The sequence below is a fragment of the Cynocephalus volans genome, chromosome 1 (genome assembly GCF_027409185.1).
Source record: "Cynocephalus volans isolate mCynVol1 chromosome 1, mCynVol1.pri, whole genome shotgun sequence".
Taxonomy (NCBI): domain Eukaryota; kingdom Metazoa; phylum Chordata; class Mammalia; order Dermoptera; family Cynocephalidae; genus Cynocephalus; species Cynocephalus volans.
The window spans coordinates 99,896,075-99,920,708 of record NC_084460.1 but is presented as its reverse complement, the minus strand read 5'-3'; the positions used below and the strand labels follow the sequence as shown (position 1 = coordinate 99,920,708).

The following is a 24,634-nucleotide window of genomic DNA, read 5'->3' as shown; positions in this document are numbered from 1 at the left end:
TTTTACTGACCCACCTGTCATTATGATGGGGTAAACAATGTCACCTTTCTGGTGTACGATGAATTACAAAGAAGTTGTAAAGTACACCATCCATCATGCTGGCAGTAAGTAGATTTATGAAGCAGATCTCAGATATCACAAATGCTGTTTAGACTGTTACCAGAGAGCACAAATTGGAAGCTTATACAAAATGGTCATATGATGAATGGACATGACAGCTCTTCAAAGAAAAGGGGCACTCCTCTTCCACAAATAACCTTGTCAAAAGCAAAAGTTGTGCAGAGCTTTGCTGGCAGTCAAACTAGAATAATTTAAGAACTTGCTAATGGCTCTGCCTGATAGAAATTCATGCAAACACTATGTACTCAAAATCAAAAAGGAAGTATGCCCGAATCATCAGCAGCAACCACTCAAGCTTGACTTGAATTACGAATTGTTTGAACAGATACAGAAAAATCACCAGTGCCTTATTAATTAGAATATGTGAGTTCCAGTAATATATCTAAAACATGTGCATAAAATATATGCAGGTATTCTACATGCATATACAATAGTCACCCAGAAATTGCTTTTGAAATCATAATAATATTAATATAGTTCATTGAAAAAATCAATATTAATCACATATGCTTTTTTGATATAGATATTTAAATCATTATGTATTTAATATAATAGATTTTCATTATTAAAATGATTTTTAAAATAGTTATTGTCAGTGTCTTCATCTAATTTGCATGATTGATTTCTCAAATTATGTTCTTCAAATACAAGGTGTTTGTTTTATCCATATTGCATTTTAACTCCGTTAACAACGCTTTTGTTTAGGCGTAATATTTCAAATATGGAATGTATTTCTCTATCTTCAGTTAACTTTATTTTCTTGCTTTTAATAGCTGCATTTTTAAAGTCGTTCAACTGTTCTTTATTAAAATTGGCAGTTTTAATACATTTACAAATGGTGGGAGGGGCCCAAATAAAGACTTAGGACTTCATGGACATTCAGATAACTCCACGAGTCTGTAGTAGACCTTGGTTTTCTTTTATACGAAACAAAGGGAACGTGTAAAGTTTTATAACTGATCAGGTAAGCATGCAGAAAACTGAGATATGGTTACACAGGAATATAAAAAAAACCTCACTCAGTTTCATTAACAAAAAGATGAAAAATAATTAATTTTGTGAAAAATAACTGAACCCTCTTGATAGTGAATGCGTGGAACCTCTGGTTGGTTCTCTTAAGTTTTCATTTTTAAATTAGCTGTTTCAATACAGCATTAACACTTCAGAAGTAGGTGTGTGTTGACTTAGCTGTGAAGGAAAGAGACATAAGAGAAAGTGCTGCCTCGTCCCAAATGTCTTGGCTTTCAAGAAATTGTTGGCAAAACATGCCAAGAAAGACAAAATAAAAAGGCCATGCTTATAGAGACATACACACAAAAAGTTAAAATATATTATTTTCAAGTAAACTGGGTGCTTCATTTAACTCAAATGTTTTTTGTGTCCTCTATTGACAAGAGAAGAGAGAGGAAAAGGAAAGAAAAAAGAAGGGGGGAAAGAACCACGTTTTTATTTGAAAAGCAACTGTTTCATGTAAGGGATCTAAAAATAGGTCTAGTGAACACGTTGAACATGTAATAGGAATGCTGATAATATATAACTAATTATTGCCTGTAGCTTCTAATTCTAAGTGGTGGGGGGCAGGGGGACGGAGCAGCAGGGGCGGGGGTAGAGGAAAACACCAGCCATGCCCTTAGAACTCAGATTTCTAGTTTTTAAACTCTGAAGACATGAAAGTATTGAGGACACAAAAATGGTACTCAGGCACAATTCCTGGGTAACAATCTTAGCCTCCATAAACAATGACTGCTACACTTGAAAAATATATTCAGATAATTCAGGCCTGAATATATTTTAATTTTAATTAAATTATAATTATAAGGTTTCTATAAACTAATCAATCTACAGCTGCCTGGAATTTGGTGTAGTCTAAGAATATGTAGCAGAAAGGGAGTAGGCCCAGCCCTTAAAAGTAAGATGCATGAAACTATAGAATTTTAGTAATTCATATTTTACTTACTCCTTAAAAAAATCAAATTTCTGTACGTATTAGTAACATCACATATTTTTTAGAAAAATATTACATTCAGTTGTGTGAAAGAGTCTAACAATGGACACTAAATAGCCAAACACTTATTACTCCTATAAATTATCTGAACACAGAACACTTGAAGGTGAAGTTGTCTAATTACAGAAATGTAGGAGAATGAAGAAAATAAAGAGTGAATATTTATATGTCCATCCTAGAGCATCATTTATTAGGAGAGAGGGGATGACTAATATTTTTGTGATTCAGCAATGTCTTTTACAGAATATGGAAAGAAAACATACAATTACATATAATACTCTGTGTCTCAACATCTGCACAAACATTGTAGGAAAATGGGTTTGCCCAATATTGGAAAGCTAGGGACAAATAGATTCTTCCAAACTACCTTTTCTCTGATGTTGCTTTCCCCCATCCCCCCATCACCTCCATGAGGATGTGGATTTGCTGGTGGGGAGTATAATCAGAAACCAGGAACATACAATGTCTGTTAATATCCCTTTTAAACCAAAGCAAACAGAGTGTTATTGAGGGGTTCTTCTCTCATCTTATCCCCATTATTGTGTGGCAAGCCCTGAGTAAGAAGGAGTAGTCCTTGGTCTGTCTGGTAACTGGACAGCCTCAAGATCAAAGTGCAGGAGCATTAAAGAAGGTTTTTGTGATGGACTCGTATCTGTGGAATTTATTCATGCTTATTCTACCTCCAATCCAATAGGCCCAGTGAATTATTGCAGAGTGTCATGCTAAGGAAATAGTTATGCAAGGTGTAATTTCATGGCTCTTCCACATCATTCATTAGTCAAAGCCTAATGAATGTTTGCCAGAGACAACTAAAATGCAAGGAGATGGGGGAGATTCCAATTATTATTTTATTATTATTATTTTTTTATTACTTTTTTTTATTATTATTATTTTTCTTTTTTGACTGGTAAGGGGATCGCAACCCTCGGCGCGGTGTGGTCTGCACCACGCTCAGCCAGTGAGCGCACCGCACCGACCATCCCTATATAGGATCCGAACTGTGGCCTCTGTGCTACCAGCGCTGCGCTCTCCCGAGTGAGCCACAGGGCTGGCCCTTGTGGTTGTTCTGTGTTTCAGACATGCTTTTGTTTAGACGGGGAAATGACCTTGCTGGACTTGAGCCATTTAAGATAAAGAGAAGGCTAGAAATGTATGGGGTTCTTGCAGGGTTAGGATCATGAGAGAAAATATGAGGAGTAACTTTTAAAAGCTTGGCTTAAAGCCAAAGTTTCTGAACCAAGAAAAGAGTGCCACCTCTCTTTTAATAAAAGTATATTACTTTTATTAATATACAAGTGTGTTTCTTAGATAGGAAGAATGGGATCTGGACTTCTATAGTAATATAAGGAGATTACAGTTAACAACAAAGTACTATGTATCTTTGAATAACTCATCAAGATGATGTTGAATGTTCCTAACACAAAGAAGTGAATGTTCGAGATGATGGATATACTAAGCACCCCAATATGATCATTATGTACAGTATGAATGTATGCAATTATCATATTGTACTCTATAAATGTACTCAATTATCATGGATCAATAAAGAAAAATAAATTTGAGAGAGAAATAGAGAGTAGAATAATGGTTACCAGAGGCAGGAAAGGAGGTAGTAAAGGTTGGTGGACAAAGTTACAAAGTTATAGTTAGATAGGAAGAATAAGTTCTGGTGCCCTGGGGTGACAATAGCTAATAATATTGTCTTGCATATTTCGAGAAAGCCAGAAAAGAGGATCTTGAATGTTATAACCACAGTGAAATGATAAGTGTTTAGGAGATACATATGTTAACTATTCTGATTAGATCATTACACAATATATTCATGTATTGAAACAACAAACTATACCCCATAAACATACACAATGAAAAATTTTATATATATAGTTGTGTTTCCATTGTTGCCTACCAGAAATAGTGCACATTAATCAAATCAAATTATATGATCCCTACACTAGAAATACTGCAGAAATTTAATATTAAATAAAATTTTAATTAATGATAAGACTTTTCAAGGTGGTGTGTTATATGCAGATCTTCTCCTAAAAGTCAGAGTGTGATACAACACAGACAAAAAACAATGCTGAAGCACCAGTAAAGCTACCTCTCTCCACCCCCGCTCCCCTCAAAAGAAAAAATATATTAGAAATAAGCATTCACTATTATATTGAGTATTTCGGCAAAGTAACTTTAAATGATTTAAATATTCCATATATTAATCACAGTTAATAATAAATTATATTCTTAAAATTTCTGCCATTAACAAGTCAGAAACATTATATCATTATATTTATATTGATAAGGTAATCTACAGTTGTATAAAAAGCTTAATGTGTTTATTAAAATTATACTTTTACATTGAGACAGAAAACTTGACTATATAAGAGAAATAGTGACAAATTAGATGTATGTTGTCCTTGCTATGGGCTATGCTCTTGTTAATTTAATTCTAACAACAAACAACCTTATGAAGTAGTAACTATTATTATCCCATTAAAAAGATAAGGAAACTCAGCCAGAGATGGCTAAGTAACACTGCATAGTTGGGAAGCTGAGATTTAAAACCAGTCCATGTGGTTCTATGAAGGCTTGAACTTAACTACTATGAAAAAAACCCCAAAACAAACAACAATAACAAAAAAAACACTGCACCAAAAACCAGTTGACCCACAAATGATGAAGAAATAATCCACACCTGGCTTTCTACTGGAAGTGTTTTCCATGAGAGCAGAAGTGCTGTATTTCAAATCTTCAAAGCGTGAATACTCACATCAGTTTCCACTTCATTTCTTGTGTGCGTACACAATCTCAAAACAACCCCCCCCATTTCTATTCTTTCTCTCCATATCAATGTAAATTTTTTTAAAAATTGCCTCTTCGAGACCATAAAATGAAATAGACTTGCACAATATGGACTGGGCAAAAAGTGAATGACTCAGTCACACATTCAACACCTTTGAATTAAATTTCTCTAATATGTTTTCACTTTCAAAATATGACAAGAAAAGGGTCAGGCAATCCAAATCTTCCTTCCCTTTCCAGGCACCTCCACACTGAGAACATTTAATAGTTACTTTTGTATGGTGCATCTTGCCAGTTAGTACAATTTAGACGAAAGCTGTTGTTTTCTAATTTCATTTCACTGTAAATGACAGAGACAAATGGTCGTATTACCTCGAGAGATCCTTTGGCAGAATAGGCTGCGTATGAGTAGAGCAGATCTTGGCTGCTATCTTTTCTGGCTTCTTCACGACAAGGCTGGCCATTCGGATGAAAGCATTGGCCACTGCTGCTCAGAGTCACAGTGCTGGGAGAAGGGCCCGGCAGATTAAGCAGCACAGAGTAATTTACAAACTGTACATCTTCTAGGCCCAAAGAAGTCCAATGAGTCTTAATCTTCTCTGAAATTTCCATGTCATCTTCACTTTTATACAGTTGTACCAGATTTCTGAAAGAAATTTTAAAAGCACACTTTAAAAAAGGAAAAATCTTTAATCTTTTGAGACATGACTGTTCAACATATGAACAATTATTAATAGATGTCATGGGTATTTAAAGATGAATGAGACAGGACTCTACCATGAGAAATTTACAGTCTGGTAGAGGCGATGGGTTTGTGCAGAAATTACACTAAATCAAAGCAGAATGAATTAATTTCTTACATTAAGAACTAACAAAGCACTATGGGACTTCAGAGAAGAGTGATTAATGCCGATTAGTTATTTTATTAGTTCTGATCCTTCTATCAATATCAACACAATCTATTTAAAACTTGATTCCAGAACTAGGTGTCATGCTGGTTGTGAGTTCTGTAATTAACTATGTAAGTAATATATAGCTATTGCTATTTAAAGTAGTACGGAAGGAGCTCTTTAGATACAATTTACATGCCAAATTACATGATGCTATGAGCACAAATTTAATACAATTACTATATCATTGTAAAGCCAAAACACAGATTGCCCAACCAATAAGAAATTAATGTTTGTGTTGTGCTTTCTGTAGGTTATATACTTATTCCTATACCTATTCTATAATCAAGAGTGACTCTATGTTTGTTAATGACATCCTAGAAGCCAGGCAAATAATGTTAAAAATTTTTGAATAGTACCTAGAACAGAATCACACGTGGGAACTTAATAAAAATAATTTAATCCAGATAAGGTTTACTTATTTATTTTTTTCTTTTGTAGCTGAAATGAAAAGGAACCAAACAAGGACCACCTTCCTTTTTGGGCAAAAATATATCTTCTTACAAAATTTTACTTCTATCCAAGCTATTACCCAAGTGATTATTTTGATATTATTTTTATTTTTGCCCATGCTATTACTTTTCTCACACATACTTATTTCTTTCAGGATGCTGTGTATTCAAAAATCCTCAACCAGAACACATCTAGAAAGAAATAAGAAGTGGACACCATAGTACAGGAAAGCATTGCTGGAGACAATAGGTACACAGCTTAGAAGCGGCCCTATCCGGGAAGGTGCAATAATAAACAGCTTCCCAATTGTATTCTACCTCTTTGAAGCTACTCCTATTCATTCTTTCTTTCTTGTTTTTATAGTTTATATAAATGTATATTTCCTTATCAATGTGTTATTTAATTTTATGTTTTTACTTTTATATAACTGGTATCTTACATATTGATTGTTTTGTAAATTGCTTTCTTCACTCAATTTGGGGTGTTTGAGATTCCTCCTGGTTTTTTGTCAATTCTCCTGAGATAAATATTTTAAAGTTGTTTTCAGTTCTTTATTATTATAAACAATGTTGCAGTGAACATGCTTATTCATGTTTCCTGATAGACATATGCAAGCGAATATCTAAGCAAGGAATTATTAATCCACAGGGTATGTACCTGTGTAACATTTGTAAAAAATACCAAAATGCTTTAAAAAATACTTTGTTTACACTTCTGCCAACTCTTCGTAAGAGTTCTTATTCCTCTATTCCTCAGAAAAACTTGGTGTTGTCTACTATATTTATTTTATTTCATTTCATTTTATTTTATACTTTTGCCCACGTGGTGGGTGCAAAATTGTATTTCATTATGCGTTTAACTCAGAAGTACAATCACTGGATTGCAGGATATGCTAAATTACTTTTCAAAGCTTTTTCTACCCTTAGCATTACTTAAGATCTCCAAATATCAGGGTATGTAATTTTTTCTATCTGATGAGTGTAAAATTATATCCAATTGTGGTTTTAATTTGCAATTCCATGATTACTAATAAGGATCTTTCATGTATTATTGAGCTATCCATGTTCCCTTTTCCATGTAGTAACTGTTCTTGTCTTTTGCCCAAACGAGCAATCATATTTATAGAAGTTTTTGTATGTTCTCGATAATCCTTTTTAGGTCATATGTATGCAATATATCTTCTCCAAATGTGTGGCTTCTCTTCTCATTTTCAATGTGTTGCTGTCTTTTAATAAGCAAAACTTCATAATTTTAATGTACACAATTTTTAATGTAATATAATTCTTTGCATATCTTCTGATTTGCTTGAGAAATCCTTCTCAGATCTAGGTCATAAAGTGATTTTCATTTTTTTCTTCAAAGTTCTAAGAATTGGTTTTCACATTTCAGTGTTTTCCTGGAGAGAGAGAGAGAGACAGAGAGAGAGAGAGAGAGAGAGAGAGAGAGAGTGTGTGTGTATGTTATGTAGTGTAAGGTGGGAATCCACTTTCACTTTATTCCACATAAATAATTGTCCTAGCAACCCCTGTCAAGTAATTTCCACTAATGTACAAAGACAATTCTATCATATATGGGTTTCCATATGTATGTGGGTGCGTCTGAGCTCCCTAATCATTCCATTAGTCTTTTTGATCCATCTTCAGAATAATGTGCTGTTTTCCTTATTATTACTTTATAACGTATCTTAATATCCAGAATGGCAGGTCACCCCACTTGTTCTTCTTCAGGAATATCTTAACTATTTTTTCTCTTCCATATTAATATTGAAAAGAGTTTATTAATTTCCATGTCAAGGTTATAACTGGAATTACATTAATACAAAAGATCAATTTGGGAAGAAAAGCCATCCTTATAATAATAAGTTCTCAATATTATTACTACAAATCTGAATGTTTATGGATACTCCAAATTCATATATTGAAATTCTAACCCCCAAGATTATTACATTAAGAGATGGGGGTATCTTTGGGTGGTGATTAGATTATGAGGGCAGAGCCTTCATGAGTGGGATTAGTGCCCTTATAAAAGAGGCCAGGGGGGATTTTTTGCTTTTTCTATCATGTGAAGACCCAGCTAGAAGGGACTGTCTACAAGGAACAGGCCCTCACCGGATACCACAGGCACCTTGACCTTGGACTTTCCAGCCTCCAGAACTGCGATAAATAAAATTCTGTTGGTTACATGTTACCCAATCTAAGGTATTTTGTCAGAGCAGCCTAAACAGACTAAGACAATTATCAAATATCTTGTCAATAGTAACATAAAAATAAGCATTAAAATTAAAATATTTATCTGCTTATTGTTTGTGTAGAGGAATACTATTCAGGTGTTCTATTAAGTAATCCTGCTAAACTTTCTTGATAATTATAACATTTTTCTTCCATCTTTTCCTATGTAACAATCATAAGTGGATAATGAAGGTTTTATTACTTCCTCTCTAGTCATTTATAGTTTTATATATATCAATTCAGGCTATGACCTCCAGAAAATGTTTAATGAAATACTTAAAAAAGTGTGATAGTGGACATCCATTGTTGTACTGTAAATACCAAGTTAAAGATGTTCCTTTCATTGTTACGTTATTAAGAGATGTTTTATGAATGGGTATTGAATTTTATCAAAAATAATGATATGCTTTTATTAAGACAATCATATGGCCCTTCTCTTTAATGTGGTAGATTACATTAATAGATTTTTATTTTAGTGTTAAATCAAACTTGCATTCCTAAGATAAACTCTACTTAATAGGATGCATTATGATTTTTAACTATTATGTGATTTATTTTGCTAACATTTTGTTTATAAATTTTCATATCAATTTTTTATAAGTAAAGTTGGTATGAAATGTTCCTTTCAGGTATCATTTCTGTCTGATTTGGGTTTGTAATTATACAAATCTCATAAAATAAGATAGTGTTTCCTCTTGATCTGTTCTTTAGGAGAGATTTCATGTGTTTAGAATTTTTTTATATTAAATTATTTTTTTTCATTGTACATGTTTATGGGAATACAGCTTGTTGATTCAATGCATACATATATTGTGTAATGATCTAATCAGAATAGTTAGCATATGTATCACCTAAACATTTATCATTTCTTTGTAGTTATAACATTCAAGAGCCTCTTTCCTAGATATCTTGAAATATACAATACAAAATTATTAGCTATTGTCACCCTAGAGTTGATTAGAATTTTTTTTTTAAATTATTCTTAAACTAAAAATTGTTATTGATGTTCTTATTAGGGGAGAACTAAGAACTGCTGATTGAATGTCTTTAATACTATAAGAGTTTTTTAAGTTTTTCCTTTGAATCACAACTCTTTCATTGTTCTTTGTGCCACCTTTTATTAATCTTCAAATTTCTAGGTTTCTGGTTTCATCATACCACAGTATTCTTTCTTACATTTAGGTTCCCTTGGGAATTTCTCTTACTATTCTGCCATCTCAGGATAGTAGTCTTTTAAATTATACTTATTGTACACAGTATCTCTGTATTTTTCATAATATGTATTTCAAAAACTACTCAAAACAGAAATACTAACTTGAGCACCTAATTCCCATGTAAGAGGTGATTTCTTTTTAAGTATTGATTGCTATTCCCACAACATTTAAGAGGAAAATCTCTGGAAAAGCAGTTAGGAATTATGACCTAAGCTCTTTCTTCCACAGACTTATAATGCAGATATTAGTTCAAAATTGATTGTTGTGATATCATTTGGCACATTATCTTACCTACTATAGATTTTTCAGATCTCCTAAACTATGGTTGTTGACTGGATTCAAGGGAATATGAGAACACCCTTACAGTAACCTAAAAAAATACCTACTACATCAATATAAAAAATGCATTCTAAAAGATAATGACAAAGTATTTGGATACACAGGATTATTAAAATACTGGTCTCTAAAAAATGATAGTGGAAACAAACACCACTTCTTAAACAGTGCCTAACATTCTCAATAGTTACTCAGAAGTTAATAAACACCTATTCAATTTCAATATTCCTAAGATTTCTTTTTAATTTTGCTGCTTTTTTAAATTATATTTTAAATTTATCAAATTTATTTGTTTATATTTTGTTTTAAAAAATGATTTAAAGAGGCCATATGAGTTTACTGCTGTGAAATTATGTAATCTTTAAATCTAAATTGTTTTAAATAGATCACTGGCCATCAAGACAAAATCTTATTGATACAAATGGTTTGGTAAAGGATTCTGCATTTTAATCATTTCAAATCACTTAGAATGTTAAAATGGCTAGATTTTAATGACAATTTCCACCGTTTCTCACCTTTTTTTTTTTTCCTGCACAATACATGTTTAGAGATTTATGGTGAACAGCTCTGTTATAATTAGGCAGTTTAGTATATTAAATGAGAAATGTTATTAAAGAATTAACTGCAACGTAATCTCAATTTACTAATTTCAGAGAAAGCTGCAAAATAGGAGTGTGTCACCTAAAATCACAAGGTATTTATTTGACTGAAAGTTTTACTCTGCCCTGATTTTTAAAATAAGGGTTTCCATGGGCCAGTAGTTTTGGCAGGCAGCATAATAAATTGTCATGCTTGAGACTTGAATTTGGAAGTAACTTTGGCATTAGCACTCCACTGGCCAATGAAGACTGAAAATGGGAGGATTTTGGCTTCAGTAGGCAAAATTCTGTTTATATCAATGTTCAACACCTGCTACTGGATGAGCCACAGAGCAGCACTGATGTCAGAATTGAAGGAGGCGATGCATGTAGTATTCCTAGTAGCAGGGTGAGTGCCAAGAGTAGACTGTAAATGAATGGGGAAAGAAAAAATCTAAAAATACTAGTATTACACAGGGAGGAAAAATCAACATGTATACTGATGCCCACTGGGATTTTATGTGTATATACAATTACATATGTGCCCACATACTGTATCAGTTGATATTTCCCATATATTAATAAGTCAAAAGTTTCTTGTAGGTTGTTATTTGATTCAGTATCCAATGTAGTAAAATTCTGTGAATTCTGTACTAAATGTGGGTTATTGTGAATTTAAAGAGTCTAAAGCATGAACTGACCTTTCATCTCCTAATTCTGCTTTGAAACTAATATTAATACTAAAACTTATGATACTACCATAACACACATAATAGCAAGAAATTAAAGGATTAAAAGGGAAAGGCAGCATCCCATGACTTCCCTGTCCACACAGCCACTAATGCAATGGCAAAGGAAACTATGATTCCTTGCTCAACTACATCTTACCTTCTAAAATAATACACTAACTGTAAAACATGTGTTGAATATCTACTATATGCAATCAAAACATTTGCTTAATCATTACACAAAAAACCTTCATGCTATTGCTACTATTTTACAGATAAGTAAATTGAAGATTGGATGCTGTTTAGTAGAAGTAGATAGTTTCCTGATATTAGATGCTTTCCAAATGCAATCAGAATATTGCATGTTAAAAGCACAGTATCTAAATAAAATAATTAAAAACTTAATGGTATAAGGTTGGTGGAATGAGATCTTTATGCTCACAATAAAATGAGACTTAGGAAAATTAATATAACTATTTCGAGAATATTATAGAACAAATTTTAGAGTTTGAGAACTATCTGAACAAGAAAGAAGGAAACTGATTCTCTATATATTTATTTTTTAAAAATTAGTACAGAAGTAGATTATCTGCAAGAGATCTTAGTACCCCTCTTCTTGTGGTCAAAAAGAACATGCTACATAGCTATCTGCTTTGCAAGTAATAAAATGCATGCTGATGGGCTCAGTGTCCTCCAGCTAAGTTCCAGTCATAAAGCTGATACTCAATAAAAACGTGTTTAATTAATTTAATATTTATGTAAAATTTACATTCCACAAGACACTAAAATAAGTTTGATTAAAAAACCAGAGCATACAGATATAAAATAAACTGTCATCGCATCAATCACTACCTGTGCCAGAAAAAAAAAAAAATCAATTTTTATAACTCTACATCTTTCACTTTTTATACACACTTGTACAGAAGATCTTTTCCACTGTGTTTAACACTGAATGCATATTTGGATTCCAAGAAAAAATACAATAAAATATCTCATAATGAAGCATTTAAAAATACATTTTAGAGAGAAGAAATATGACTGAATAAATGAAGGCTATCCAAGGCATGAAGACTAATAAGATTCTACAGAATGTATTTGTCTTGCACAAGAATATTACACTTACTCGTAATAGTATTTGGTTTCTGAAACTCTCTCTCTGTTTTTCAGGAAGTATAGTTGTCCAAGGTTGCTTTTCAGATTAAATTACTTTATACAAAATAAATCTACAAGTAGACTTACAAAATGGACAAATTAATCCAGTCAGTAAGACATTACAAGTCTTTAATTTCATCTGTTTGCTTCTCTAATGCAGTGACATAAACTTGGATGGTGCTGAAAATTACAGAGAATTTGATTAAAAGACTCACTTTTTCAATGTTCCTTCAAGTTAAGTGAATACATTACTGGATACATAATTGGGAGAATCTTATTACATTTCAGTAAGGTTGTAACAGAAATGACTGACCTCCATCACACTTCAGAATAAGCATATTTACCGAAAATTTAAAAAAGCATTCAAACACTAACATGATTCCCTTTTCTTGTCATTAACAAAAGATTATTAAAGTATTTTACTAATATTAAAAATAAGCATTTTTAAAGTCTTACTCCTTTTCCATATCCTGAAACTTCAACTACAGTGGCTTGCACTTAGTAAAAGATAATTATAACCAATGTTCGGTAAATATTTTTTACTAAATAAATATACCTTTAAGACTATATTGAAAATAGGATTTTAACATGATATATTTATTTCAGTTTATTTTAAAATACAGCAAAAAATTCTTGAGTAGTACTGCAAGATTTTTAACACAGTGAAGGTAACTTCATGTGGAGAATGCATTTTAAAAATAATTTTTAGATGTCATCTTTCTGTGATACTACACATAGGTTAAGGCTGTGTCAATAAATTTTCATTTATGACAGAATAATAAGTGAAAATGCTCATGTCAGAACAATATTCAGTAAGAATTTAAACATTACTTGTCACTTATTAAACAAGAGTATCTTCCATCATTGGCAGACTCATTTCAGCACCTAGCACTGAAATCGTCTTTATTAAATCATACTCATTACATGACAAGTTGCATAATCATGAGACAACTAATTTTTATATATTTTCTTCTGGGTATATATTTAAAGGAAATTAGAACGGTATCTCAAAGAGTTATCTGCACTCCCATGCTCATTGCAACATTATTCACAATAGCCAAGACATGGAAACAACTTCAACCTAAGTGTTTACTGACAGATAAAGGATAAGGAAAATGGGACATTATGCTAAGTGAAATAAGCCAGACACAGAAAGACAAATACTGTATAATCTCACTTATATGTGGAATCTAAAAAAGTCAAAGGCATAGAAACAGAGATTAGAATAGTGTTTACCAGGGGACAAAGAGGGGGTTGGTGAGTAGTGGGAGAAATGGTTAGATGTTGATTAAAGAGTACAAACTTTCAGCTATAAGATGATTAAGTTCTGGGGATGTAAAGTACAGATTGGTGACTACAGTTAATATTGTATTGTCTAGCTGAAATTTGATAAGCGAGCAGATTTTAGGTATTCTCAAAACATACACACACACATACATACACACACAAATGGCAATTATAAATGGTGATGGAGGTGTTAATTATGTTGATTGTGGTAGTCATTATACATGTATACATAACCTAAATAATCAGGTTGTACATCAAGAATATACAGAATTTTTATTTTCAATTATATCTCAATAAAGCTGAGAGGAAAAAAAAATTACAACAGATTGAATGCAGTCACATTTTTTCTTTTTAAAATGTATTTTTTAATGCTTCATTATGAGATACTCTATTGTATTTTTTCTTGCAATCCAAACATGATGACATCACTATTATTTCTTTTACATGTTTAAAAAAGAAATGTTAGACTACATCTGAGAGTACATAAAAAAGAAATTGCCCAAAACTTTTTATGAGTCCAACAAAAGTTTGACACCAAAACATGTCAATGATATTATAAGAAAGGAAAATTACAGTCAAATCTCCTTTATGAACATAGCGTAAAACTTACAAATGAAATATTAGTAAATTGCACTTATATAAAAATATAAGTACATTATGATCAACTCAGGTTCATTCTAGTAATGCAAGGTTGATTTAAAATTGAAAAATCAATCAATCTAATTCACTACTTACGGAGGGAGGGAGGCAGGGAGAGAGAGAAAGAGATTATTTTCATAAATTTAGACAAAAGCAATACGATTCAACATTTTAGAATTAAAAACTCTTAAATATAGAAACATAAGTGAATTTCCTTAAACTCATAATTTTTTTTTTTTTTTAATGGCTAACATCACAAATAATGGTAAATTATTGAAAGCTTCCCCTTGGGATAAGGAGCAAGGCAAGGATGTCCACTATCTTTATTCTATCTATACTGGATAAGCTAGCCAGAGCAATAGGCAAGAAAAATAATGGGGGATGGAAAGAGGGGACTAAAATTGTTTGCAATGCTGTAATTGTGTATACACATTGTCTAAAATAATCTTTAGATTAAACTATTAGAATTAAGAAGTGAAGTTAGCATGGTCACTTAATAGAAGACAATATACTGAATAATTTGTATTTCTATTAGCAACAAACAATTAGAAAATTAAAATTTTAAAAAACATTATGAGGGCCTTCAAAAGGTTCATGAAAATAGAATTAAAAGACAAAAATTTAAAATATTAACTTTATTTCTCAACATAAGCTCTATCAACTTCAAGACATTTTTGTAAGCAATGATACTAGTCATATAGTCCATCCCTAAGGAACTGAGGGTCCTGCAAACTTAACTATGTCAATGCAGTCTTTTTTACATTACTAACTTAAAGAAATGGGTGCTCTTTAAATATTTTTTTTTAAGATTAGAAAAAAAAAGAAGTCAGAAGTGGACTAATGGGTACAAAACAATGCTATCTACCCTAAGTGAATCACTGTGCAATATATGCATGTATTGAAACAGTGCAATGTACCCCATAAATATGTACAAACAAATGTTAAAATATTTTGGAAAAAAAAAAAAGTCAGAAGGAACCAAATCAGGACTGTAAGGTGGATGCCCAATGATTTCCCATCAAAATTCTCACAAAATTCCCCTTGTTTGATGAGAGGAATGAGCAGAAGCATTGTTGTGGTGAAGGACTCTCTGGTGAAGGTTTCCTGGGCATTTATCCACTAAAGCTTTGCCTAACTTTCTCCAAATAATCTCATAATAAGCAGATGTAATCATTCCTTGGCCATTGGAGAAGTCAATAAGAAAAATGCCTTGAGAATCCCAAGAAACTGTTGTCATGACCTTTGCTCCTCACTTGTCTTCTTTTGCTTGGACTGGCCCACTTCCACCTCTTGGTAGCCATGGCTTTAACTGTGCTTTGTCTTCAGGATCACACTGGGATGGCCAGGTTTCACTTCCTGTTACAATTCTTTGAAGAAATGCTTGATCCCACTTGTTTAAACTTTTCATTTAAATTTAAATTTAACTTCTCCTGCTTGCAGCTGATCTGGGCACAAGAGTTTTGGTATCCATCAAGTGGAAACTTTGCTCAATTGTAATTTTTCAGTCAGATTTGTGTAAGCTGTACCAATTGAAATATGATAAATTTGATGTTCTTGCTTCAATTTGAGCAGAATTCATGCTACTCTGATAGGGGCTATTTCCAAACTGATGACTTATCCATCTTAGTGCCTCAGACTAGATCCTGTTCAGAAATGTTACAACAAGTTAGCAGGAGTTCATATTGGCACAAAAATCTTTTGAGATCCATGCATAGTTTTTCTTTTTTTTTTGTAATGTGCATTTTTCATTAACTTTTTGAAGACTCCTCATACTGTTTACAATAGCATCAAACATATTAAATACACCTATTGAAATATGTTTAAGGTTGCTGCAAAGAAAACCACTAACTATTATTGAGAGAAATTAAAGAAGACATAAATAATTGGAGGGATATACCATGTCCATGAACTGGAATTCTCAACATTGTAAAGATGTCATTCTTCCCCAGATCTGATTTGCACGGTGGTGCCAAATAGACAAGTAGAACCAAGGAACAGAATATGGAGCACAGACATGACTGAAACATATGTAATTACCAGATTTCAGTTGAGTCACAGAACTCAATATAAAAGGTAAACAATAAAGATAACAAAAGAGAACATCTTTATTATCTTGGATAGACCAAAAAAACCAAAAATACAAAAACAACAAATACTAACTATGAAGGAGAAAAAACCCAACAAACATTTCACTTAAATAACAAACCAATGATCATCAAAAGACACCATTACAAGATTGAAAATGCAGTCCAGAGAGGTGGAGAAGATATTTGTGTTACACATATGTAACAAAGGACTTGTATTCAGATGAAATAAATATCTCCAAAAAGAAGAAAGAAAGAAAAAAAAAAAAAAAAAGAAAAGAAAAGAAAAAGAAAACCCAATTTTAAAAATGGCCAAAAGATTTAGGGTGGTGGTCCAGAAAATAGAATATTGAAATAATATTCAATATCCATTTGGAAATGAGGCAATATAATTAGGTATCAAGAAGCAAATTAAAAACACAATGACATACTATTAACACACATTTGCATAGCTAAAATTTAAAAATTAACAATATTGATATAAAACAATATTGAAATAAAACAACTAATAATATTGACTGTTGATCAAAATATGGAATAACTGAACTTCTCATATTTTGCTGACAAGAATATACTGCACTTCTTAGTATAAACCCAAGAGAAATACATATATATGTACATAAAAAGACATTTACTAGAATAATATATAACATTTCACAAGTTGAAAACTGGAGATGATTCAATTGTCCATTAATAATTTAATGAATAAATAAAGTTCAAAATGTTTTTGTAAGAACAGAATTAAAAGATAATACAAATCATTCCATGAAGTTTTGGAAGTACCCTCACACAAATTTATACAATGGAGTACCATACAGCAATAAAATAAATGAACTAATATATGCAATAGCATGGATAAGTATCGTAGACATAATATTGAGTGAAAGAATTCAGAAATGGCAAAGCACATACTTTATGATTTCATTTATATAAAATTAAGAAATAGACAAAACAAATCTAAGATTATAAACATGAGACTCTTTGGGGGCAGCTAATGACTGAGAGAGCGCGTGAGGGAGCCCACTAGGTGGTTAAGCTCACTTTATAAAATTTCACTTAAGATTTGTGTACTTGAATAAAAAAGACTTTAAATCAAAGGCAAAAACAAATAAACCTCCCTTGAAACAATATCACCTATAAGAAAAATTCAAATTGCCTTACGATGACCCTCAAAGACTACACTTGATCAGTGGTGTTAAAGTTATTCATAACGTGACGGATATGCCAGTTAGGATCAATTTCAAATGTGAAATGCTTTGGACTCTCTGATACGCATTTTGGCCATTTCTTTTTTATATAACCCATGAGTATTTACTAAGTATACTTTAACTAATTACTAAGTATACTTTAACTAATTCTCCTTATATGGAGAATTTATATAATAATGAAGTGACTAAAACTTTCATGGTATTATTGTCTTTCTTAGAGATTATGGCCTATAAATGATAATAAGACAACTATCTTCATTACTTAAAGCAATACCTTTCATCCAGTGTGCTTCATTTTTTCCTAAAAACTTAGCCAGCAAAGAACTGAAACATACCAAAATAATTTCCAGAAATTTGGTCAGGCTACTCATTAAAGACAGTTAAATCAACAGAGACATTACTGATTTATGTCCCCCTGCCCTTTCCTTAGTCTCCACCATTTTTATGACTTCTATGTACACAAACTATGATCCAGTTCCTTTTATCAGCCAATATGTTTGAAATTTCCTAACAAATAAAAACCCCAAAGAAGACAAAAACCCAAAGACAATTTCAAAGGGAAATGAAATAATTTTTTAGATATCAGTTCCCCAAATCCTTGTTTCAGTTCCTGGAAATACAGCTACAAGCTTATTTTCATGGTTTGGTTCAATGGTTAGCTCAAGGCCACATAATGATTGAGTTGGTATATACGTATACGTATACACTAGATAGAAGAGCACCAAATCTAGTTGAAGGAAAGAAGTTTTCAACTTCTAGTTAAAACTAGAGCTTTGGTTTTTCTTATAGTCAGTTACTGCTCTTTTCACAGCTATAATAATTATATTGAACTCATTTAAGCTAACTGTGAGAAATAAGTACCAACCACACAACTTCTGTTAATTGCCACTTTTAGTGTTACTTTTCATGGATGGCCAGCAGACTATTTTTAGAGTTTTTAAAAATATATGCACACATTTCAAAATTAAATCATGCTGTTTAGGAATACTTGAACTAATTTTTGGTATGTGTAAAATTAACAGAACCAAAACATTTAATATAAGTCCTAAGAAAGAAAGTTGTGCAAAGCACAGTTGCTTCTTTTGCCTCTTATTTTTGGAAAAACAAAGCTTCTGTGAGAACTGCAAACTGGAAATGAGCACATGCTGCTGCTGGGCAAGCTCTCCTCAATGTTTCTCTCAAAGACCTGAAATGCCCTTACTTTTCTATGCTTCTCTGCCTCCCTCTGTAAGTTTTGAGCATATGTGCCTCATTGGGCTATGCTCAGCACATACATAACAAGAGATAAATGAAGGCAACAAAATTGTTCTTACTTTTATGAATTAAATTATGCTGTAAAACATCATCTGAAAACAAGAGTAAACAAAACATTTACAGCACATGTGAGTCAACATTTTAGATATATTCCAGAGGTTGAAAAGTTTCTTTCTTTCAAACTACATTTGGTGCTCTTATATCTTGTATTTTACAAACATTTATAATTGGAGGATTTTAAAGATTCAGAGTTCCTGGCTTCTCTTTTTTCCCCTTTCCTTTTTTTTTTTGAAGAGCTGATATCACTGGTCTGGAATTTTTACTTGTCAATCATCTGCTGAAATGAGAGAAAGATTAGCTAATATTTTGGGCTATTTTCGAATTTAGCACTGTCTAAATTCACTAAAGAACTCCATCCTCGATAGTCTAACACTTACCATTTTATTTATTTACATTATTTACTTGCCCTGAGTAGACTATTTAGCTTTATGACCTCTGACTTTAGAAAAGTAGCAATTGTAAAGAATTACCTACTTTTCCATGAATTTGTTGCAACAATCTGCATCCATTTTTAAATGAAGAGTATTTTTATGCCCTCTTAAAGCCTCATTAACCCTGAGGCAATTAACTTATTTCCTAAGAAATACTGAAATCAACAATAATGCTAATGAAATAGCCACAACACATTTTAATTTTGTTTTAATATTAATGACATTGATATATATGAAGAAATGAGGGAATGGGGAATCAGGGTACGCAATATTCAAAATTGGTCATTTTTTCCTATGATTCCATTTGTATTATTTATCGTCATACTAAAATTCAAAAAAGAATTTTACAAATCAAATAAGAATTCAGGCAGTGCTCTTGTGATAGATTATTGGCAGGCTAGAAAATGCATTTAAGTTATCTTTAGAAAGGATGATTACAAATTGCATCAAAATTATTCATGCATTAAGGATCTACTGACATATCATCATGTCCTAGTAATTAATAGAAAAGAAATCATTCTATTTAAAGATAATTCCATTCAGTCCCACATTTTTCTCCAGGAATATGTTTATTAGTGCCCAGCCTGTCTGTCTGACTAGACCAAGCCTCACAGTCTTACTTCCTGTACTATCCAGAAGAATGATTTTAATTATAAAAAGTCTGGCCTTGAACCGATAGACTGTTTTAAAAATTTTCAACAGAATGAGTGTAGACTGGACTGTTTGGCAAAAATTCAAGAGGTGAATTGAAGAATTAAGTGCATGGAGGTAAACATACCCCCTCCAAAAGTGAGGCAGGTAATCACCTAAAATGCATTACTTGCAGAATTCCTGAGGCCAGAATTCTCCTCAAAGGGATATTAAGGAAGCCGTGGTAATGGCCTGAGAGGTATACATAGCCTGGTGATAAGAAACTTAAGACTGGGCAACATGCAAAAATCCAGGTAAGCAGTCAATTGTCAGGTAATCTGAGAGCAGGTAGCAAGGTTCCTGTACAGGTTCATAATCCTGGAGCAGGTCTTCAGTTCTTGGGCATCAAAGAGCAAGAAATGCAACGCAAAGTGCCACGGCAGAAGGGGACAAGAAATGCATCAGAACTGTGATTCAAGTACTGGGATATCGTTAAAGAAAAACAGATAATATTAACGTGGGAGAAAAGCAAGATTTTCTTGATGATATCTCTCTGATTATTGATGAACTAGCACTAATAATAATGGTGATTTATAAGTGTTCACATCCAAGCTGAAAAGTAGTTGTACCAAAATTTTAGAGATAAGAAAACCGAAGTTTAGGAAGGTTGAGTTAATTAGAGATTCGTATCTTTCCTTTAGAGTGACTGATTTCAGAATCTGTGATGGTGATGTGACTACATGTAGATAACACGTGACTTCAGCTGGGTAAGAAGAGTGCCATTGTGGCTGGGAACCACTAAATGAGCTCATAATCAGGAAAACAATTTGTATTGTCTAAAGTAACTACCACAACAAAATCAAACATTTTTGTGTAAGAATCCAAACTAATATACAAGAATGTCTATACTGCTGAATTGAAGGTCCTAATGGTTAGGACTTGAATTAACAAGGAATGTGTGCAAATGAAATCATATCCTTATTCATTACATAGTGTTCTAACATCTACATAGTTTAAGTTGCTGGTTTAGTAAAAATGAACAAAATTAGCTCAAATTTCATTTTTAATATCTCTATCTTCATAGTTCTAACAGCTCAAGAATATGTTTGTTGTCTCTTGAAAACTCTATACAGAAAAAAATGGTTTTCTGATGACATCTGATATGTTATTTTTCAGGGGTCAGCCAAAGAAGACTGATGATAAGCAATACCTTAACTATCCTAAAGCTCAGACAGAATATGAATAGATCCATCAAAACTAAATCGGTAACTGACATTTGTACAAAACATGCAATTAATCCAAAGGTTTATAGCCTCTCAAGATAAATAACTGTCAGGAAGCCATTCTTTACAGAAAAAGTGTTTCATCTGAAAGACACAGAAGAATTTCTAGCTGCTCTATAAAAGCCAATACAGTGGCAATGACTGGTTTCCAAGAAATGTGTCTAATTTTATGTGATTTTTATGAAAATTATAAATTCAATACATTGATTTTATTAGACAAAAATGCTGTCAGATAAATGACAATAATAAACAATCTCTATGCTTAACAGCAATGTCAGTATTTCTTCCTGTAGTGTCTTGATATTTGTTTTGAAAAATAATTTCAGTTATTTATATAAAATAAGCACGTTGGATCATATTGAGTATACATTTCTTGTAAAATACAATAATGACATTCTACTTTCACAAAGGTTTTCTTCCCATTACTTTCACAAAACCTTACAGAGGATTGCATTTTGATTTACCCATAAGAGTTCCCTCTTACAGTCCATAGGTATAGAGTTGTAAAGCAAATAAGATATTCCACTTTATATGAGAAGGAGAAATTCAGGGTAGTGATGGTGATTGAAAATGTGGTTCTGGAGATAAAATATGTTCAAATCTCTACTCTTCCACTTACTAACCAAATGACCTTGGGCAACCTATTAAAGACATTTAAGCCTCGATTGCCTCATTGGAAAATAGAGATAATAATAGTACATATGTAACAAATGCATAGTTACCCATCTAGATTGTTCTTGCCCAGGTCAAGAGCCAATATATGTCATGGGGAGGACTCCATGCTTTCAAAAGTTGTGGGTATTCATTTGATTATAATATATCAATGACCCGATTACTTGTAAATATATAATTGTTGATTAGCAGATAGCAGTAGCTCTTAAGTGATTTGACATTGATGATTCTGTGGTCTAAGAAAAGACTCCATACATAGGAAGTGCAAATTTCATTTTGATTACATAACTTCTCTATGACTTAAAATCTCCCATATTGTCTATAAAACAAAGACCAAATCCTATTTTCAGTGTTTATGTTTGGTCACAGCCTGTCTTCGTTTTCATTTCTAATCTGATCTGCGACAGTACTCCCACCTGTTGGATGATTCAGAGACAGCCCATTATGGCATTTAAGAATAGGGACTGGGGATCAGCCTTGTACAGGTCCTCTTCCTATCTAGGTGGGAGACCTAGGGCAAGTTATTAAGGCTTTTGGAAACTTGAATGTCTTATGACTCATATTTCACTGAGCTGATGTTAAAGTCAGAAGAAATAATGTTTGTAAACTGCTTAGCACAGTACAGACATATCATAAGCACACAATAAGCCATTTCTATTTTAAGCTTGCACTTCTGCGAGGCCTGTCCATCACTTTAGGCTGCCATGCTCACTGCCACCACTACTTGTTCCCCTCACCCGCTCCAGGAAGTCACTTCTGCACAAGTCATCAACTCTAAGCTCTCTGTCCTTCAAATCTCTGGCATCTGGCTTGTAAAGTAGTATACAGTCTACCAACGTTATTCAAATATTTTACCTAAACTTTTTGTTTCAGCAGCTATTTTGCTGTTTCCGTAAGTGTAGAAATAAGTAGGCTTTTAAATTTATTTTACAGCAGCTCATTTCTTGGAAAGCTGGCTTAAAATTATGCTCATAGTAGGCAATCAATAATCAATGCTGAGTAAAGGGAAAGAAGAAAGAAGGGAAGAAAGGAAGAAAGGAAGAAAGGGAGGGAAAGATGAACGAAGGGATGGAGGACGAAGGGAAGGAAAGAAGGGAAGGATGGAAAGGGAGGAGGACGGGACAGAGAGAAGAAGAAAGAAAAAGAAAGGAAGGAAGGAATTAATTATGATACATGGTCTTTCCTGTTTCCTGATATATGTCATTATTTATGCCTGAAAAGATACACTGTTTTCCCCAATGACTTCTCCTGTATATCTTCAAGAAATTTGCTTTTACCCTATAATCAAACTGTAATGCAATTTGGATCCAATAGACCCTTTTAGGTTTGTTTTCGTTTATATGCTACACATTAATAGAATATAACTAATTTTTTCATCTTACTGTAGCTTGATCAACTCTTGTAGAGCAGCTTGACTGTTAGTTGGTAGTTAACTAGTGTATAGATGTTCTACAAAATATATTTGAAATAAATTAGCATTTATTTACTTTATTAACGGGCATAGACAGCACATGAGAATCTTATTACTAAAGGTAATAGGGACAATTCCAGATTGGTGTGTTTCATTTATTGCTCTTATTTTTCAAAGGAGAGTAATAAAATGTCCTTTAAATTATTCCCTTGAAAGCAAAAAAAAAAAAAAAAAAAAAAAAATTGAAACAGTGATCCACCAGATGTGTCCAAATGATGTCACCTATCCTGATAAAAATAAGATACTTCCAACATGTGGCTATTTTCTTGTGTTTAAGCAGAACCTTTTGGTGAGTGATTGAATTTCGCCTTAGAATTAGTACATCTGGCATTACAGGATGGGAGGACTGGCTATTCTTGGATTAGGCAAATCTTTTTGTAAATGGACACATTATTTTAAAAACAGAACTTGAGAACTCAAGAGTGTTTCCTTGTGAATACTTTTTCCATTAAGAAATATAGTTGCACATCACAATGTGTTACCTTATATTAACTCTTGGTTGTTAATCAAGCAACTCCCATAGATTTAAAGACAGTGGGTTGAATTGGCACCAGAAAGCATGAGACCATACATCCAAGATCTATTTAATGATGCTGCCGTTTCAGGGAATATATGACACTATATAAATATGAATGATAATGTAAGTGATGAACGTATAGGAATAACCAACATATTATTTTGTAATAGGTAAAATATATAAATGCTTTAAATACAGGAATACTTCGGTATAAAATAGAGGCATGTTTATAAAAGTTAGGCACAAATAGATGACCTCTAAGTAGAATATACTAGGTTCAATAGGCAATGTCAGCATTTGATCAAATGTAATCACTGAGCTACTTCTCCTTAGATTCCTCTTATCACTGATTTTTATCTGGAATGCCTTCCCCTTGAACTTGCACTATTCAAATTCTGCCCAATATTCAAGTTCCTCTTCCCCAAGAGCATTTTTGAGCATGTGCATAAAATGTAATAAAGCCTCTGGAGTATTCTTGTTTATTTGGTGTTTTTCCAAGGCAGTTTCACTAGATTAAAATGTGTATCACTTTAGA

At 32.5% G+C, this 24,634-nt stretch overlaps 1 protein-coding gene across 1 annotated transcript in view; it reads right to left on the bottom strand.

The window, feature by feature from the left end:
• The window catches only part of NAALADL2 (N-acetylated alpha-linked acidic dipeptidase like 2), a 757,732-nt gene that overhangs the window by 553,157 nt on the left and 179,941 nt on the right, over window positions 1–24,634 (bottom strand). The window contains exon 3 of the mRNA XM_063104553.1: window positions 5,297–5,570. Within this exon, the coding sequence (XP_062960623.1) occupies window positions 5,297–5,570 (274 nt within the window). The remainder of the gene's footprint in view (window positions 1–5,296; window positions 5,571–24,634) is intronic.